General features: G+C 40.9%; 1 protein-coding gene across 9 annotated transcripts in view; it reads right to left on the bottom strand.

Moving 5' to 3' along the window:
* The window catches only part of sipa1l2 (signal induced proliferation associated 1 like 2), a 145,625-nt gene that overhangs the window by 26,277 nt on the left and 99,102 nt on the right, over nt 1-20,246 (bottom strand). For all 9 annotated transcript variants that reach the window (XM_072437438.1, XM_072437441.1, XM_072437444.1 and 6 more), the window contains exons 10-13: nt 12,117-12,371; nt 4,042-4,191; nt 1,509-1,612; nt 1,331-1,416 (exon numbers count right to left, since the gene is read on the bottom strand). In XM_072437438.1, coding sequence (XP_072293539.1) covers nt 1,331-1,416; nt 1,509-1,612; nt 4,042-4,191; nt 12,117-12,371 — 595 coding nt within the window. The remainder of the gene's footprint in view (nt 1-1,330; nt 1,417-1,508; nt 1,613-4,041; nt 4,192-12,116; nt 12,372-20,246) is intronic.

Genomic DNA, 20,246 nt, shown 5'->3' with positions numbered 1-20,246 from the left:
AGCTACTATTGCTACTTATTCAGAAATTTGGCAGCAATTGTCAAAGGAGCCGAAATGGCCAATAATAAAAAAATATATATTCACACTGAACACTGAACAGAGTACACTTCTGAGTAAAAGGTGTGTCTAAAGTACTGCATGACCTTCAACTCCAGACACGGGCCTGAAGCCATAGAAGCAAATGGTAATGGAAATGAATATAATCTCACTCCGGCTTTATGCATTACGCCCAAGATATTTTCAACGTCTTTTTCAACAGCGCTGGCTTAATGCAACAGTAGAATACGACTTTAAATTAAGTTGTTAGCCGCGTTGCCCTCCAGCCTTGAAGAGGACAGAGGGAGGTGAAATGAGAAAGTCGAGCACTTAATTTATTCAACCTTGGAGGTGGAAGCGTCCCGGGGAAAAGTGGGCGACATCCAGATTCGGTGATGAGACGTGACGCCCGTTAGCATGCTGATGAAGGCGAGCGCGGCGCAGAGAGCAGTGAAGAGGGCCTCGACGGGGCTAAATACTGATAATCAACCAAACAGTGGCAATCTGAACTCAAACTAATACGACATGGAGTGTGAAGGGTCTGACTCAAGTTTATTTGATTGTAGACTATTAGGAATTGTATTGTATTTACAGTAGTTATTCAAGTTTCGACAAGGTAAATGTTAATATAAGGGAGAAATACTTCATTCAAATATATTCATCACCAGGGAGAAAAAACACAAAAATAAAACTTGTTCCAATTGTTTTCAACTGCAACTGGCTAGGATAAGTCAAATATGATCAGCTACTTTGAGCAAAGGATGACGTGCAAGTAATAAATGTACAAAAAGGGCATTTTGGGTTGGAATACAAAAGGAATACAACATTGGAATGAGGAAATATGCCAAAAAATGTATGTGACAATTGTCTCAGAAGTCATATCATGGTTTTTAATCACCACACATGTACTAGTAGTCGCTTTATATTGCCTTTAAGTGGTAATTAACTGCTTGTTTTTAAAGTCTACGCCGCACTGTGACGTCAGAGAATGAAAGAATCTGACCAATAGGAGACGTCTACAGGAAACAGCGTGTTTGAGCATAGAGCTGAGTAAAACCAAGAAGAACCGAGTCACAATGTCACAGAAAAAGCAACAGAACAGCACGTAAACAGATGGCGAGTCCATTTTTATTGTCATTTAACCCTAGAAAAGATCATAGTTGGTGTAGTGTAAATCCGAGACTATCACAGCATCCTCGAAAGGCTCAAAAGTGTCAAGAATTCTACTAAACCCTCTGACATTACACTCCTAATTTGTCATAACAGTCCAAAATGTCAAGCTTCGAACACTTACCCTGGACAGTTTGTTGGGCGAGTCCTTCCCCTCTCTCTGCTTCAGCGGGTTTAAGATCTTGGTGGACGGGATGTGCCATTTAGCTTCTGTGGAGGAACCGGCATAAAGATTACGGCAGATGTTTCGGATAGGTCAAGTGTTATGTCTGGTAATGTCGTTCCAGTTTAAAAGGCCTCACCTGCAGACCGGGTCCTCTCCAGTGTGGGCTCTCGCTCGCGGTGCATGTCCCCGTCGCCCCTCTGGATGTCCCCCGTGTGCTCGTGAAGGATAGGTGATGGACATCTGCAGATTAAATGGAAAAAGACCAAATGGATTAGCTAATTTTTACCCCCCCCCCCCACTGTCAATACAAATGGCAGGAGGACACATTCAATGGGTTCACCGCAGTTGTACGGCAATTAACTCAAGATCATTGAAGGTCGAATGTCTTGAGCTGATAATGGAATAAAAAGGTTGCCAGACAAGGCTGACAAAAGACCCCCTTTTTCACACAGTAAGGCCTGCCAGGCTCTTTCAATTGCAATTCCTTTCTTCATTTTTTAATTAGAGTCCCAGGGTTACATTGGCTGAAGCAGGGCCAGAGTGTGTTATGCTCCATCACAATGGCTTTGCTGCTAATTTGAAGAGTGTTGTACATCAATGGACCTGTCAGACCATGAGACGTTTACTTGATCAACACGTTTTGCTTTGAAGAACATGCGTTTCTGTAGTAAATGTGTAGTATTATGTTGAAGTACATTTTTGAATCATCATTCTAGTACATGTGTAAGGCACTTTTACCCCCTGAATGTCTTAATCTAAAGCTGCACTGTGCACTTGTTGTGGTACTTTAACATTTACAGAACAATTGATTTACTTTTCTGAGGGAATATGATGTCAGCAACCTCCATTAAGATTCAGTAGTGGCTTGACGTGAACTAGTTGTGCTTGAAATACACGTAATTAAATGTATTAAAAGAGGAGAAAAGTTGTGTTTTTCATTGAATCGATGGAGAGTTTTTACCCATGCCAGACCGTGACGCTTTGCCGACTCTATAGTAGTCTTCTGTCAAAAGCATATCACTGGATACATTTAATTAACTTGTAAATAACATATAAATAATTGTTTCACAGCAACTTTATGAACAGCCTGTGAGAACCTATAAGCGAGAGCTAGTAGACCCAATTATAGTCACGGAAATTCTCTTTGCACGCGAATTGGGCGGGTCAAGCCTTATTTTGGAGTCAAATGAACTTACTCGCTGTAGTTTTACAGTGCCGGCTTTGACAGGGAGCAGGGTTCAGCGCACTGTGGAGGCCTCTGACAGAAACGTGCTGGAGCAGAGCTAAGTCTCTTGTCATGGTCTGTAAGCACTCAGACAGGCTGCGCTCCTATGGGCTTCTTTCATGTACTCGACTCCGGCTGACAGATGGTGTGCAGTCAGCAAACTACAATACCCTGCACACCATTATGACATTGAAAAAAAGTGGGGGACATGCAAGCAAGCAAGCAAGCAAGCAAGCATGGTACTGATTAATATGGCGTCTTATATTCAAAAAGAAAATGTAGAAAGTGATGAATTCAGCCAAACAAACCGCATAAAGACTTTGAACTTCAATCTATTGTTCAGTCATATACCGTTGGTGCAGAATTTGAAGTACCAGCAGATGCCACGCCCTTAAAGTTTATTTACAGAAGCGATATCATAATTTGCAGCTCAATCAGCATTTATCTGCCTTTCATTTGTATGTGATAGCTCAGTGGTTTTTGAACGCTGCACGCACGACATATGATCAATCAGTTTGTTTTATCTGGTACTTCTACTTAAGTAATCTTTAGTTTAAAGTAGCAGTAGGTCAAAGTTTTATGTAAACAATGTTAAATCATTTGTGTTTCTTATGTCTTATGGCTTTCAGATATCATTCTTTCTGTCTTATTTTGAAACTCCAGCATCTGTGCATTATTTAATATTATATCTGTCTTATTACATTAACTAACTATTATAAATATTATTTCAAATGTATTTTATGTCCAAAATGTTACGCAGTAGTCAGTAATAGTTCCTCCAAATCCTTTTTCGTATTTTCGTAGAGTTAAGTAATAGAGTGAGTAATTATTTGGATTACTTCTTTTTACTTCTCGCTGAGTAATATTGTTTTAAAGTAATACTACTCCAATTTTGTGTACTCTACCCACCTCTGACAACTTTAAACCAAAAGAAAATATAGAGTGTTACACAAAAGAGACATTAGTTAGTTAGTGTCTCTAAATCAGTAGTGAACAAAACCCAAACTAGTCTGCTCTTGTAACTATGGCTACAGAGCTTCTTTATTCTATACAAAACAAGATCACTGAACATGCTGGTAAATGTTCAAAATGCCAAAAACACAATTTTTGCAAGCTTTTAAGCCTTAACATAAATGTCAGATTGTCCAAATGCCAAATATAATGGCAGACTTTTCGCAGATCCCCTTCTACATCTAAATCATTACTTTGCTCTTGCTTTTCTTTTGGTTTGTATTGTACAAAAAGGTGCGATGGTGACTAATCATATGACCATTTTGGGTGGAAAAGATTGCAGTCATTTTGTGAAATTACAAGTTCTTTGTAGCAGATTGAGGCTGATGGAAGCGGCTTTCATAACAGTAAAACCACACATTTTCTCCAGGAGAAAAATAGCTGTCTGTTATTTCTGCAAATGTACATTGGTGTTGCGTTTTGGACATCTTACCCGTCATATCCGGGCTGCTGGGACCATGTGCTGCTGCTGCCACACGGCCCGGGGTCACTGGACGAGGACTGGTTACTGGGCGAGCTGCGATAGTGCTGGTCTCCTTTGTTACATGACGACACCTGCGGGTTCTCCAAGTCCTGCATTGTCCTGGATAGAGATGAAAAAAGAGGCATTTTGTGTATGTGTATGACGCACTGATCTGTGAAAAGTATGACCTGGACATTGATGTATTAGAAAAAGGTATAATAAGGAAACGTAAAGACTGGAGCTGATCTTACTGTATCAAAAATCAGATACTAACTGATATTAAAACTAGTATCAAAACAAGATGATCATTTGAGCAAGTATCAATACTAAAAAAATACATTAAAAGGACAAAATTGGACTATCTTGAGCTTTATCAGATCTAGAATAAGACAATATGATAACCTGAAGAAAGCACTATTATTTTGTGTTGAAAATGTTTCAAAGAAGAGCATTATTAAATAACCTTTGAGATACCAACATTTGTATAAAGAATTTAATCAATCAAAATTGAGTTTGAAATTTTAGTATTGGGACACTAGTTACATCTAAAAAAAAATCTCCAAAATCTCCAAAATTGCACTTCTTGTAAAAAGAGATCTCAGACTAAAGTGGTCAGACTCTATCTGAAATGATTTAAAGATATAATAATAATAATCACAACTGTTCTAAGCAGGTTATGTTTCACTTGTCTTAAAAAACATAAGCTGTGTAAAAATACATTCAAATTGTACTAACCAAAAATATACAGTATTTCCACGAGATAAAGTAATTCAATATAAAACAAATAACTGCAGGCAATATCAAATGTTGAGTTAAAATGTCAATTCTATGCCCCCATAAATATTCAGAAAAAACTATTTATTTAGTTAATTTATCAGCTAAGGAACTCGCGTGTATGTTTTCAGAGTTTCCATTGGGCCTGGGTTTGCTTTAATATTGAGCGACAGGAGGTTTCTTTGCTTTCTTTTGCCTTTGTCTGTGAGAAAGTAGCGGACGGTGGCGGAGAGTGAAAAATAAATAGAGAGTTAGAGTTATGTGTGCTGCCTAGAGGCCGTAGTTTTAACAAACACTCCAGAGCAGGCTGTGTCACTGAGGCGGGAATAACACAGGCCCGATAGCTTTTACATGGAATCTTTTATAAATCCAGAAGCCGGCTGGGTTAGTGACTCTTTCATCTTATCAGTGGAGTGTTTGTTTAGATAATGTGACCGGGAGAAGGTGGTTGGAAAATGTGAACAGTGTTTTAAACTATGGATGCTCCTTTAATATAAATATCAGGTACAGGAGAAGGTAAGAGGTCTTTTATTGACAGAGAAGGACGATGGATAGAAGCAAAACAAATGGATATTTAATACAAGCACTATACTGCATTTACTACTGCTATCCCAACAACATCCAATCCATGGGTTTCAGAATTATAACAAAATCAAAACTGAATAGAACTGTATCCTGCATCCTTTAAATGGGGAAAGTATTGCTTATAACAGGAAGCTGGAATCCATCAATACCATTTATTGAATAGAGATAAAAAATACTATGTATGGTAGGTTTTTGCTAAAACTGGAGTAAAACATGTTGTCAAAACCCTGACAAATTATCAGGTGAGAGTAAAAAAGTATTTTGGGAAACGTAAAAGTAAATGCAAGAGTAAGTCATGACGTAACATCTGATTTCATGTAAATATGAAAATGAAAAAACATGAGGTACAAAATCTGGCATTTTTTAAGGCTATACCACTCAAATGAGAAAAAACTAAATCAAATCTGAAGAATGAAATAAATTGATATTGTCATGATAATGTGATTTATACATATACTATATACTAGATTAACCAAAACCGTTACTAAAGTAATGTTACACTGTCAAATGCATAACTCAAGAAAGCATTTTGTCTACTACTACTACTACAACTACTCTGAGACATACAACATTTTTAAAAGTTACTTATATAAATATATCTGAGTACTACCTATCTCTGCAAATGAATAGACTAAATTACTACAATAACTTCTACTACTACAACACTATACTACTATACTATCAATACACATATTAGTAGAAAAAAATCATTCCAAAGGTGCGATACTTCTGAAGTTTGAGATAGGAAACGTTGTTATCAAGTGTGTTCTAGAACGAGTCCTTAAAGAACCTTGTGGCCATGTAAATGTGACCAATTAGGTTCTACATCTGGATTGGATTTGGAGCATTATGTCAGCCAGAGACAGTGGAAGAGTGGCAGCAGGAATCTCTAAGCATTTCTCTCACAAAGTAACTATTATCATGTTCAAAATTCAATAAAGTGGGGGAAGAAAATAAAAAATGTCTCTAGAGTACGCTGAAATCCATTCTGCAGTCAGTGAAATATACAGTACAATAACAATAATGAAAATGACCTTTTCATTCACGTCAATAAATAACAGTTGATTGAAATTGCTCGGACACTGATATCTTGTTCTCATCGCTTACTGTATTATAATCAAGCTTCTCTTTCATAGACCTCAGTGGAAAACTCGCTAAACTGCCAGTAACTGAATCACTGTTCACGTAGTCGGTACATTTCCTCTCATTGGCTCAAGCGCTGAATGTAAAACAGCACCAGATGCCGTTTTGTTCCTCTTTCCTCCCGTCTTATGAAAATGTAAAGCGCAGTGGAGATATCATTTCTCTAAGAACTGCAAGATGTGGTTTTAGTGAGTTTGGAGTAAGGTATTTCAGATTGCACGGAGGTTAATGCGAGGCCATGGCTGACAGCAAAGTGGGACAATCCTGTATTTTCCGGACAATAAGTCGCACCTTTTTTCATAGTTTTGGCCGGGGTGCGACTTATACTTATATTTATACTTATATACTCCGGAGCGACTTAAATGTGATAATATTTATTATTTTCACACTTGCAACCGCATTTCATACTCCAGTGCAATTTATATATGTTTTTTTCTTCTCTATTATGCATTTTTGGCTGGTGCGACTTATAGTCCGGAAAATACGGTAAAAGGTAAAAAACACTTCAAGATGAATTTAATCAAATCAAGTTACAAAGACGAAGATATACATCAACACTAGCCAGTGGGAAGAATATACCGTACATATTATAATGTATTAGTAATGTTCTTTAAAGGAGATATATTATGCAAAATCTACTTTCTACACGTAAATTGCTGCGGGCGGACAGAACGAGAGAATCCGGGAAGAAAAGAGGTGGAGGTCTGGCGGTGTATGTGAACACGAGCTGGTCCAAACCTGAACACTGCACAGTGAAGGAGCAGCTATGTAACAGGGATATTGAACTATTGGCTATTGGCATGAGGCCATATTATCTGCCCCGGGAGTTCTCACATGTGATTTTAATCGCAGTCTATGTGGCCCCGTCTGCCAATGCTGAAGATGCTTGTGAAGCACTGCTCTCCTGCACTTGTAGGCTGCAAACACGGCATCCACAAGCTCTCTTCCTCATCTCTGGTGACTTTAACCACGCTTCTCCCTCTTCTGTCCTACCAACATACACCCAGTATGTTACCTGCCCCACCAGAGAGAATAGAACATTGGACTTGTTTTTTGCCAACACCAAGGAGGCTTATTCTTCTTCCCCCCTCCCTCCCCTGGGCAGCTCGGACCACAACCTTGTACAACTGAGGCCTGTGTATGAACCCATCGTGCGCAGGCAGCCTGTGGTGTCCCGTGAGGTGAGGATGTGGTCTGCTGAGAGCGAGGAGGCTCTGAGGGACTGCTTCAGCACCACTGTCTGGACTGAGCTTTATGACCCACATGGGGAGGACATCAACACCATCACAGAGTGCATCACGGACTACATCAACTTCTGTTTTGAGAACATTGTTCCCTCCCGGACGGTGCGGTGTTTTCAAAACAACAAGCCATGGATTAACCGTGAACTGAAGGCTCTGCTGAAGGAGAAGAAGAGAGCCTTCAGGTCAGGGAACAAGGAGGAGCTGAGGACTGTGCAGAAGGAGCTGAGGAGGAAGATCAGGCAGGCTGAGGCCGGCTACAAGAGGAGGATGGAGGAGCAGCTGCAGCAAAAGAATATTCAGGGAGTGTGGAGGAGCCTGAAAACCATCTCGGGCTTCAAAATCCCCCCTGCCCAGACAGAGGGAGATCTACAGTGGGTGAATGATTTAAATGCTCACTTCTTGAGGTTTGATCAGTCACCCGCCCCTCCCCCTGCACAGCTGCATGCTCCCTCTTCCACAGCTGGACAATGCCCTGCATCTGTTCCTCTTCGCTTATCTGCCCCGGACCATCAGCTCCCCACTTCGCCTGGACTCACCCATCCCCCCAGCACACAGTCCCCCTGCCAACCACTGACTGTCACAGCAGCACAGGTGAGGAGTGAGCTGAAGAGGATTAAAGTGAGGAAGGCAGCAGGACCTGATGGCATCAGCCCCAGGCTCCTTAAGTCCTGCGCAGATGAACTGTGTGGAGTTACGGAGCATGTCTTCAACATGAGCCTGAAGCTGAGGGTGGTACCACAGGTCTGGAAGACCTCCTGTCTGGTACCTGTGCCTAAGACACCGCGCCCCAAAGACCTCAACAGCTTCAGGCCAGTGGCTCTCACGTCCCACCTGATGAAGACACTGGAGCGGCTAGTCCTGGACCACCTCCGCTCCACCGTGAGCTCAGCCATGGATCCGCTGCAGTTTGCATATCGGTCTGGCATCGGAATGGAGGACGCCGTCATCTCCCTGCTGCACCGCTCTCTCTCTCACCTGGAAAAGCCTGGCAGCTCTGTGAGGATTCTGTTCTTCGATCTTTCCAGCGCCTTCAACACCATCCAGCCGCTGCTCCTGAGGGACAAGCTGGAGACGGCTGGTGTGGAGTATGACCTGGCAGAGTGGATCCTGGACTACCTCACAGACCGACCCCAGTTTGTGAGAGCCCGGAACTGTGTGTCTGACACTCGGGCCTGCAGTGTGGGGGCGCCCCAGGGCACTGTCCTCGCGCCCTTTCTCTTCACCCTTTACACTGCAGACTTCAGACATGACACGGACAGCTGTGTCCTGCAGAAGTTCTCTGACGACTCTGCCATCATCGGACTCATCACAGACGACGATGACGCGGAGTACAGAGGACTGGCGCAGGACTTTGTGGACTGGTGTCAGCGGAACCACCTCCTCATCAACGCGGGGAAGACCAAGGAGATGGTGGTGGATTTCCGCAGACGCCACCCCACTGCCCCCTCACCAGTGAACATCCAGGGACGGGACATTGAGAGAGTGGACTCATACAAGTACCTGGGTGTTCATCTGAACCACAAACTGGACTGGACTCATAACACAGACGCACTATACAGGAAGAGCCAGAGTCGGCTCTACCTCCTGAGGAGACTCAGGTCTTTTGGAGTGACAGGGCCACTCCTGAAGACCTTCTACGACTCTGTGATGGCACCAGCCCTCCTGTATGGTGTGGCCTGCTGGAGCAGCAGCATCACAAAGAGAGGGAGAGGAAGAGGCTGGACAGAGTCATCAAGAAGTCCAGCTCCGTCCTGGGCTGTGCTCTGGACTCGGTGCAGGAGGTGGGGGACAGAAGGGTCCTGGCTAGATTCACATCTATGCTGGACCATGAGTGTCACCCCCTGCAGGACACTCTCTCCGCTCTGGAGAGCAGCTTCAGTGAGAGACTGATCCACCCTCGATGTGTGAAGGAGAGGTTCCGTAGGTCTTTCCTTCCTGCTGCTGTCAGACTTTATAACAAAAACTGTTAGTACTGAACACTCGCAATACTGACCTAACCTAATACTGATGTGCAATTCGGTCATATGTGCAATTGCTGTTGGAATTCATGTGCAATCTATGTGCTGTCGTGACACATATTCATGTGCAATTACTGTCGGGATCACATGCAATGGTATTTATTTATTTATTTATTTGTCTATGGGAGTTTTTATTTATTTATAGGAGAGTTTTTCAGACTTCCTATAAGTGATCTGTTCTTCTGTATCTACCTCTGTATCTACCTGCGTTGCACCAATGAAATTTCCCCATGTGGGACAATAAAGGAATATCTTATCTTATCTTATCTTATCTTAAATGACAATCTGCTACAGTTAATGTCATTATTACATTTCACCTCAACTTCAGTTCTTATCTGCAGTATAAACAGGAAGTCACTGAACCTGTTTCAAATATTAAGCCATTTGAGTTCAATATTACAGATTAAAACAACCGTCTACTTATGTTATAGTTCAATATCTGGAGGGAAAAAAATCTCCTTTAAAATGTCACAGTGGATTATTGCGTATTTAACATGTAGAACAGAAGCAAATTATTTCCCGAAGAGGCTTTTACACTGCACTTAATTGCATTAATTGCAATCACAATTTGATTAATTGCACAGCCCTTATCAAATACTTTCTGTACGTCTAACTCCAAGAGACAATTTACAAAGACATAATGCCACACATGTCTAGAAATTATGGACGGAAAAGATTGTTAGTGTCTTATTAATAGAGTTAAACTGAGCTTGAATCTTTGAACAGAGAAGCTGAAATATTTCAACCCAACTGTTGATCTGATGTTGCATTTTATCCATTCTATTGACCAATATTTTTCACGTCATGCTGGATTCAGGACGTCGATTTCTAGATATCCACCTAAACATATTTATAGAGTCAGTCAGCTCTGATTTGCTCCGATAATATTCAGAGCGCGTTCTCTGCTGCCTCTCCACTCGACAGTGCTCCGCTCGTCCCTCTGGGCTGCTCCATATTGTGGTCTGAAGAGAGGAGGAGAGCGCTCTTTGTTTCTGCGGTAATTGGCTGAGATGTGTTGAACCATGTCAGTGTCCCCAGCTCCACCTCACACGCAGCGGGCGGCGTGAAGGGAGGAGCGAGATGAAGCCGCCAAGTCTAGTTATTAGACAGGCAAGGCGGCCATTATCCTCCAACAGGCAGATATGGCAGCGCAGGGGGGTAACGGGGGGGAGGTGGGGGATGGCATACTGGAAAGGTTATCACGACTGTAGGGGTTTCATTAGAAAGAACAAATCACCGCGATGGAGATGTCCGAGAGAGTGGGAGAGTAGAGCGAGAGAGAGCGACGTAACCATCGACCACAAAGGAAACGGTCGGAATTCTTAGGCTTAAAATGCAACATACATTTATGCAGATGAATCAAAAGGATAATGGCACTCGAACAATCACGGGCGCTCTGTGCAAATTAGCCCCGGAGAGGTTGCATCTCAGTGGCTTTGAGTATTTTGTGTCTGGTGTACACGGCTAGGCTAGTCACTTTACAATTTAACCTTGAACAACTGTTGTGACTTTCAGGAGTGTGTTTTATCATTTGTCTTCTTTCTTATACAGGAGATATTGAAGTACATCGTTCTGTTTCCTCCCTAAGGCGTTGGTACTGGAGAAGCAGCCAGAACATTATAATAGTATTTTCATTGTGTGACAGTTCCGGTTCCCTGTTGGTTTTGACTATAAATTCAGTGTACTTGTTTACTAATTTAGGTTAATATACCCTGGACGCTCCTGGCAAACCTAATTGTGCACTCAAGCATTGGCTATTTATGCATCGAGGAGTAAACGGAACACTTGAAATCGTGGCAGGGATGTCATGGGGGAGAAGAAGAGCAATTGAAGGGTTTGTCTATAACTCAATGATTTCCAGCTCCTACCAATACTTTATTTTGTGTCCTTGGGCAAGACACTGAACTTGCCAGGCTTCCAGTGTCTGCGCACTCTGGTGTATGAATGATAATTAGAAAAAAAATCCCTGGAGTGCCCCAATAAATGTGGAAAAAATATTTGCCAAATCAGGTAAATTACTGCATTTAGTGTAATTCAAAATAAAGGTTTCAAAATAAAGGATTCAAATAAATAAAATAAAATAAATCAAGATTTGCTAGAACCCTTACTGCCCTGAAATAGATTAATCCTGGAGCCTCTCAGACTAGTACCTTCAGATTGAAAATGACTTGTGAATGGCAGCCGAAACGTCTCAATTTAAAAACAAAATAACTGTCCAGATTACTTTTGAAACCGTTCTACCATGACTGCATATGTACGTATAGTAGTAAACTGAACATACCTCGATCCATCGGGCAGTTTCCTGTCAAACGACGTGCTTCTGGGGATGCCACCCTGGTGCTGCTGCATGATCTGTTGGCACTGCAGTCGCTCGGGCCCCTGGGTGGGAGAGCCTCGGGACAGCTGGGGGCCCCCTGCTGTGGGCATGCGGTGCCACGTGGTGTTCCTCCTGAAGGGCGTCTTATACTCGCAGGGCGTCCCCTCGCTGTCCACTTTGTACTCCACCATTGGGATACGGTACAGCTCCGAGCAGCCCCTGGGAAACACACAAGACGAGATGTTGGCGATAGTGTGGGGCAGAGTTGCTTTAGCTAAAAATATGAATGTCTGGTTAAAGAGCAATTTTAAGATAAGATAAGATAAGATATTCCTTTATTGTCCCACATGGGGAAATTTCATTGGTGCAACGCAGGAAGATACAGAGGTAGATACAGAAGAAAAGAACAGAACACTTATAGGAAGTCTGAAAAACACTTTCAGTAGAAGATCTCCTATAAACAAAAACTCCCATAGACAAAACCCAACAAGGGATGGAGGGGAAAAAATAATAAAGATAAAAATAAATAAATAAATACATAAATACATTTAGCATCAATTCTTAAAACTGACATACGTAATATGCATTGTTGTGGCTTTATTTGGCTTTTAAACATGATTTTGGTCACCGTGGGATTAGTAATTCACATTTTCTAACTTAAAATACCATCTACATTTGAAAAACACACTTGGGTACAGACTATCTATGTTTCCAATGTAAAAAGAAATGCATAAAGCCCGTAGCAACTCAAATGCTATACTATATAAGGCTATGTGTTTGTTTCACCGCACAATTTGATTGCAGAACGACAGTGAAAATTCAAACTGAGAGAAGACAATCTCGTAGACAGGATTAATGAAACAAGCACGACTTAAGCTAACAACAAACAGGTATGTTTTTGGTGATAACAATATAAGTAACTGTTGTGTTGTATGTGTTCGTTAAAATGTTTGATTCTCGCTGAGAGGAGCCACTACATTGCATTATATTAAGTGTACAGATATTACAGTTTATGAATTATAACATTTAAACAGTCCTTTAGTTAAAAAACAAGGTGCCTGGCTGCGCAACAAGTAGTAACCGGCATTGAATAAAAATCTGTTTCTAAAGACGGAATGGATCACTATGGTACATTCAGAGGGTCTTTTTTATCGCCATGGTGATTGTGTGAGCTTTAAGCATAAATGGATAAAGACAAAGGCAGAAACACGTTGTAATGATAATAAACAGTGGAGGAGGAAGCTGTTGCAATACCTTTGTTTTATTATTACTGTATAATTACTTTAGATAAATCAGATGTTTTCAGACCTTTTACTACATATTTAAGTACTACCGTTGGCTACGCTACTTTTGTTTGATAAATGGTGAATTGACATCCTCAAGTACGCCATGACGTTTGAATGTTATGAATAGCCATGGGACGAATTGGAAAATTAGGGTGTGGATGATCATCGCCAAAACCATTGCAATTAACGATAATATCACAATAATTGTTCAAATTGGTTTGAACATTTTCTGGAAATGAATAGTTAAAAAGACATTTGTAATTTCCTATAATTGAAATGTTCTGTTAAAGCAATTACAGAATCATGGATGAATTGTTTTTTTCTGCACAATCTGGTGAATGTGATCAACGGAAATAAAGCCAATTTTACAAAATACACCACAAAAGAATACAGTCTTCCTTTTTTACCGCGATAAGCGATATTATTAGGCATTTCCTGTCCCATCCCTGGTTAAAATATGGCTTCAACTTTAACAAAACGACCTACTAACGACAACCATGTTATAATTGCAAACCGCACACCAAACGGCTACGGCAAAATGAGGGCCTCAAACGCAGTATTTTGACAACAAAACACGAAACACCGTCTGAAGCATTTAGCTGGAGGTGCACGTCTAGATTCTGTAACCAGGAGACAAGCTTACACCGTTATACGTTTGGGGCTTAGAGGCAGAAGACGGATTCTTAGGAGACAGTGGGTTCAAATCTGTTATTCGAATAAAGCCGACACATAATCAGATAGGAGTCTCCCTTGAGCGGCTAGACACAGGAGGGGAGTGCAAGGATTTAGCCCCATCCCGCTGCTGCTGTGAGGATCTCAGGGGTGGACAGGGGCCTACAGTGCCATTTCATGCAACATTAATCATTGGGGCGAAGGGGAAGAGTCTCATATATGCTGTGATGGAAAGAGGTCTGGGAGGGCAGCGGCGATGACTCAGGGTTAAACAGCCACGGAGATCTCAGAACTATCTCAAGCATGACCCACATGATTAGGCCCGCCCTGCCCCCTCGCAAAGCATTTTTACTAGAGTGACAGGAAGGAGGGCTGTAACTACTGCGGTCAAAGTGACAGTGAAAAGTAAAAACAGGATCAATAGAGCACTGAAGATTGTTTTCGGCATTGGCGTCCCACTGCACTTCAGGACTATGTGTTTGGGCCTCAAAACTCCTGCCATGGACACACTAAATGCACATCTCTGGAACATACTTGTGGCAGCAGGGAAAAGGGCCATCACGAAAAAGGGATGACACAAACTGAATTGATAATCAAGGACTGGACAGGCCTTGTAAATGACATTTGAAAATTTGGATTTAATAGACTTTAGACCAAATGGACTTCATGTGTAGGACTATATAGAACTGTATCTCTCTGTGTCTTCTGTTCTGCATGGGTTCCTTTAATATTATTTAAAAAGAAAAATGTACTTTGGATTTTTTACATGTCATAAGTCATGTGTTAATATTTTAAAATACTTGTTGCGTTTCATTCATTATCTTCCAATCATCTTCATTCGAGTCTCTCCAGGTTGAAATCGAATTTTTGTTATCTCGACTGCCCAAATATTCAAAAACATGCCATGTACTGGGAGAAGAGGTTCGATGCCTCAGACAAAGCGAGAAATACATCCAAATAACACAGGAAAAATGTAAATTCAGTGTATTTTGTCTACAAGTACTCAAGAGATGCTCAAGTGGAGAACATCTTGCTTTATCTGGGTCGAATATGGTTAAAAAAAAACCTCATTCATAAGCTTTGTGATAAAAACAACTAATCGATTAATGGAAAGGATAGTTGCTAGATAGAAAATGGTAGTAGGATCTAAATTTGAACCCCGTATTAAAAACATACATACATTTCAGGTACTTTTTGTCAGAGTAAGTTTACTAATTGATAAGACCACACAAGCCGAGGCCTGGACTTTACCTTCTAAACATCCTCATAGACTCCTTTTCGTCAAACTAGGGCAGAGGAGGATGATGTTTACTCGAATTCCCGGCTGGGGAAGAGAGTGTCATAGGATCTAAGTACTCCGCACCCCTCGTATCCCCTCATACTCCCTCACACCCGTTCTGCAGCGTCTCACACATCTGGCGACTGCATAAGCGCCAGACCTGGCCTTGATGGAGCGTCCACCGCGCTCTACATGTCCCTTGTGTTTACATGAATTATTTACTGAATGCCATGTAGTGTATGTTATTCGCATGGCTGGGCTCAAATATGGAGCAGTGTATAATGAGGAGGGCCAATGTTCAATGAATGAGGTTTTTGTATAGCAAGAACTGACCCAAGTGGGGTAAAAAAACAATGTCCAAACCCTGCAAAGTGTAGTGTGTTTGTCATCAATATTACAATGGGTTTTCTATCAATGTTCTGCTTCTGAAAGACGTGTTTGTGAAGGAGAATACAGCCTCAAAACCTAATGAATGAGTAAGAAGGGCTGTACACTGGCATTACTTATCTACCGTACATAAAGTAGCTTGAATGTGCATTTTATGAATACAAAATCTGCATTTACAAAACATGTAGTAGTTTATAGTGTAGTCATAACATTTTCACATTAATACATGGGATTAGAAAACACTAATGGTAACTAACCATTATTTGTATTATTGGCACTTTGCAGCACAGGGTTGTAAGTATTTTAAGGATTGTCCCAACGGGGCTGGAGGCACTTTTGTTTTCTTTCCCACACTAAGAAACATCAATATTTAAACATTGTGCAACCAATGGCACAACATTTCCAGTTTTAGTATTTCCATGTGAGACATTGTGGGTTCAGAAAGCCTTTTATTACTTAATAGAGCTCAACTGACAATGGAAAACATTGATTGGCACTTCAGTTCCCAACGGGTGGTGAGGACCACAAAAGGGGCCCCACGGGAGAGTAACCTTACATTCACACTGCCCTGGTTTGGATCTCGGGTTTGGATCTTCTCAGTTTGGATCTTCTCAGTTTGGATCTTCTCAGTTTGGATCTTTTCAGTTTGGATCTCGGGTTTGGATCTCGGGTTTGGATCTCGGGTTTGGATCTCGGGTTTGGATCTCGGGTTTGGATCTCGGGTTTGGATCTCGGGTTTGGTCCTGGTTTGGTCCTGGTTTGGTCCTGGTTTGGTCCTGGTTTGGTCCTGGTTTGGTCCTGGTTTGGTCCTGGTTTGGTCCTGGTTTGGTCCTGGTTTGGTCCTGGTTTGGTCCTGGTTTGGTCCTGGTTTAGTCCTGGTTTAGTCCTGGTTTAGTCCTGGTTTAGTCCTGGTTTAGTCCTGGTTGAGTTGTGGGTTTAGTACTGATTTGAATGTGTACTTATAATATAATAATTACTATATCGACATATTCAATAAATGATGAATGGAATAGTACATATTTGTGGCTCAATATTTATCATATGCACATTTTCTTTGGACTAGTAGAGAAATGTTTGTAGTATGATGAAGTTTGTTTATCACAGCTCCTGTTTTATAACTGTACACTTTTTTTAAATCCTGCTTTAGCGTTATAGTGTCAGTGGTATAAAGCAGTTTTAATACCGTATATCATGGTATTTTTATAAAAATATATCGCTCTTAAAAATGTGTTTTTGTGACAGGCTTACATAGTTGAAGAGTTAATATAGTTTCATCATTAAATTGGTCAAATATTTCTGGGAAACAATTGTGAAAAAGTTGCAATGATCTGTGATAAAAAAAGGCTGTCATCTTAGGCCTAATGCGCATGAATTAATACTGTTGCCCACAATTAACATTTCTATAAAGCCATTTTGCTCCGCCAATCACACTCATTTCTCTTCTCTAATTGGTTGAGAAATGTCCCATATTATTTCCTATCATTTAGTAACCTCAGTGTCAAATATCGGGGAGCTAATCAGCCCGTTAGCCCCGGGACCATCGCTTCATTGGTCTTGGTAACAGGCCCTTGAACCCGCTCATTACCTTGATTAACTGTGTGTGTGTGTGTGTGTGTGTGTAGGTGAGTGTGCGTGTGCGCGTGTGTGTGTTGGTGCCAGGTTGCCACACAACATTAAACCCCGAATGGGCTAAATCCACATAACGGCTTGTCAACAGGAAAGGTCTCGGATGCTCTTCCTCCCTGTGCTTTTTCAACACAATGAGCCAGAAGTGACAGGCTCAAGTTTCTCCACTGACCTTAATAACATTTTTCACTGGGAGGTAGAGGGTAGTTGACTTAACCAGGAGTGATAATGATGTGATTACAGGATCTAACGGACTTGGACAGGACAAAAGAGACTAAAGCCAGACCAAAATGGACGAAATCAGGTCTTTTTTAGGTAAAATGCAATGAAAAACAATTCTAAACAAGCACTAAACCAGATAATAAAGCAAAAATAAATGATTGTTGACCTCAAAACAATCAGATTACATTTAAATACTAAATGATTAGAGAAAGCATACATTTTAAGCAGACTAAACTAAAAAAATTGCATTGGCTCAATAAATAATGAGATGGAAAAAGTTAACAATACATATTTATAGTTCTTCTGAATAATTTTATTGTCACTGTTAATATATAAAAAGGTGCAATTTTCTGTTGTATGGAGTATGGCATTAAACATGTCTATCTTGCATGTATTTCTTTGTTGTTGTTTTATTGCTCAAAAACGGCTTGAAAACCTGCATGCTTACTGTGGTCGGGCTTGCCTCTCCACAGATCGGACCTGTTCTATGTCATAGTATGGAATTCTGTTTTGAAATCCAAGTGTATCCAAATATGGAACAGTAAAAGACACAAATGACAGGAACAATGTTTTGCAAAGCTTAATGACCGAAAACAACTTGAGTAGACCAGGATGTGTCTAATGGCTATAAATCTAACAGTAACAGCACCATTTTTGTTTTTTCAACAGTTAAACCTGAAGACGCGCCTCTAAAGTGGGTCTTATAAAGGGCTCTTATAAAGGGCTCTTACAGTGGTTATTAGTGGAAGACAAAAACTGGAAATGGAGAGAACTTTCCTTCCTTCTCACAGAACGACCACTGCACTCTCTGGACTGAACACGACAGGCCATAAATTATACCACAATGGCCTACATTAAGTTGTCCTGGATGGAGTGCGGCTTCACTCAACATCATTCAACGAACATGTTAGTCGTTAGTGGTGCGCAATGTTCCACTGACATGTTGGTGACACCAAAACATGTGCCCATTGAGGAGACATAACACTAAAAGGGTTTGTGTACATACATTGGTTTCAGGCTAATGGAGGTGGAGCTTTTGAATGGTGACAAGTACTCAAAATGTAACCATCAAACAGGAAACTTACATCCATGATATTACAATGGCAAAGGCTTTTTTAACGATATAAACAGTAAACTGAACTGAGACTTTGTGAGCTGGTTCCTTCCTTTGAGGCATTTTCGCTCTGTGAAATAAAAGCGAGCATTGTTTGTGCCATGCCCTGTTGTATCTAAGCATTAGTACAGTGATTCTCAAAGTGAGGGTCAGAACCCCCTGGGGGTCGCGAAGCATACGCTGGAGGTCGTGAGATGATTTCATAATGTAATTTTAAAATGATGAAATTGTATTGCATCTGTTTTTGTTTTTTTGAAAACAGTATGTTTAAGTGAAATTGGGTCAGATAACACGATAAACTAAACTAAGAAAGATTTCATGCGTTTAATTTTACAGTGGGGGCCCCAGAGTCAGTTTTAGGGTTATTTTCAGTGTTCTGGCCTGAAAAGTTTGGGAACCCCTGCATCAGTGTTGCTTTTTAGTTTATGTTGTTTCATAGATTGTTTCATTAATGAATTAAACCATTAAAAATGTAATTAACTAATATATAAATCCTGTCGGTTCATCATTATCTTCAAACCTGCGGTGAATTCAAGTCATTCGTCATAGTTCATCATGAATTACGTTTGCAGAAGATACAGACAGAACCAGTTTATCTAATACTTTAACTCAAAACCTGATCATCCCAAAAATAAAGAGGCAGATATTATTACTTTATAATGTAAATGTTTAAAACAGAATGGTCTCAACATTTTAAGAAAACATTTGCTATTTGGCACGGAAAGTACAATCTTGGTAATGATTACTTATCAGGCTGTTTGTTTTTGCTTGAATTGCTTGAAATAACATACACATAGTCTGAATTGATATTTTAACTATAATAAACAATTGCACCCAAACACAGACCTCTTAAAGTCTGTGTTTAAACATAAAAATAGCGTTAATGTCTTACTCAGCCTTTTCTTCTCTATGAATGAGCAGATCCTCTGTGACCTCTGACCTCAGACCAGTGAACTGTCACTTCGATGACACGTCGGCAGAGTGAGTGACACGTTTAATCCATTCACGAGTCCTGGCCACCGCCAAAAGTCTCTGAGGTCACCAGCTTCTACGGCGGCTGTGCAAACTATTGTCCCCGCTTCCTTTAAGTGCTCCGTATAGGGTTTCACTGGAGAAGACCTCGGGCTTTTTTCCACACAATTGATCTGACAGAGTAAAAGGTGTCGCGAGGAATGGCTAAAGGTTCAATTGTTTTGACGGTTTAGCTTTTGAGCTGTTGACCATCATCGAGGTGGCTTGGGAAGTGAGAAATCGGGCCTGGCTGCGGTTCAGATGAGAATGAGTAATGACAAGTCTGATGACACTTCAAAAAAAGGTCACAAATGGCTGTCTAAATGTCACGCCAAATACTAATTATCTATAGAGCCCTGGTGCAACATGTGCAATTATAGTCTTCAGAGCTCAAAGTGCGATGTGATATTGCAGTAATTTGGTAACTTCCTATAGCAAAGTTTGTAGACAACCAACTTTAGAAAGTAACGTGTGTGTCATTAATGTAAAGACCCTTT

The sequence above is a fragment of the Eucyclogobius newberryi genome, unplaced genomic scaffold (assembly GCF_026437365.1).
Source record: "Eucyclogobius newberryi isolate DKJ021-1_F unplaced genomic scaffold, fEucNew1.0.hap1 SCAF_8, whole genome shotgun sequence".
In the NCBI taxonomy this organism is placed as follows: domain Eukaryota; kingdom Metazoa; phylum Chordata; class Actinopteri; order Gobiiformes; family Gobiidae; genus Eucyclogobius; species Eucyclogobius newberryi.
The sequence above is the reverse complement of the archived record's forward strand: the minus strand, read 5'-3'. Positions and strand labels throughout refer to the sequence as shown.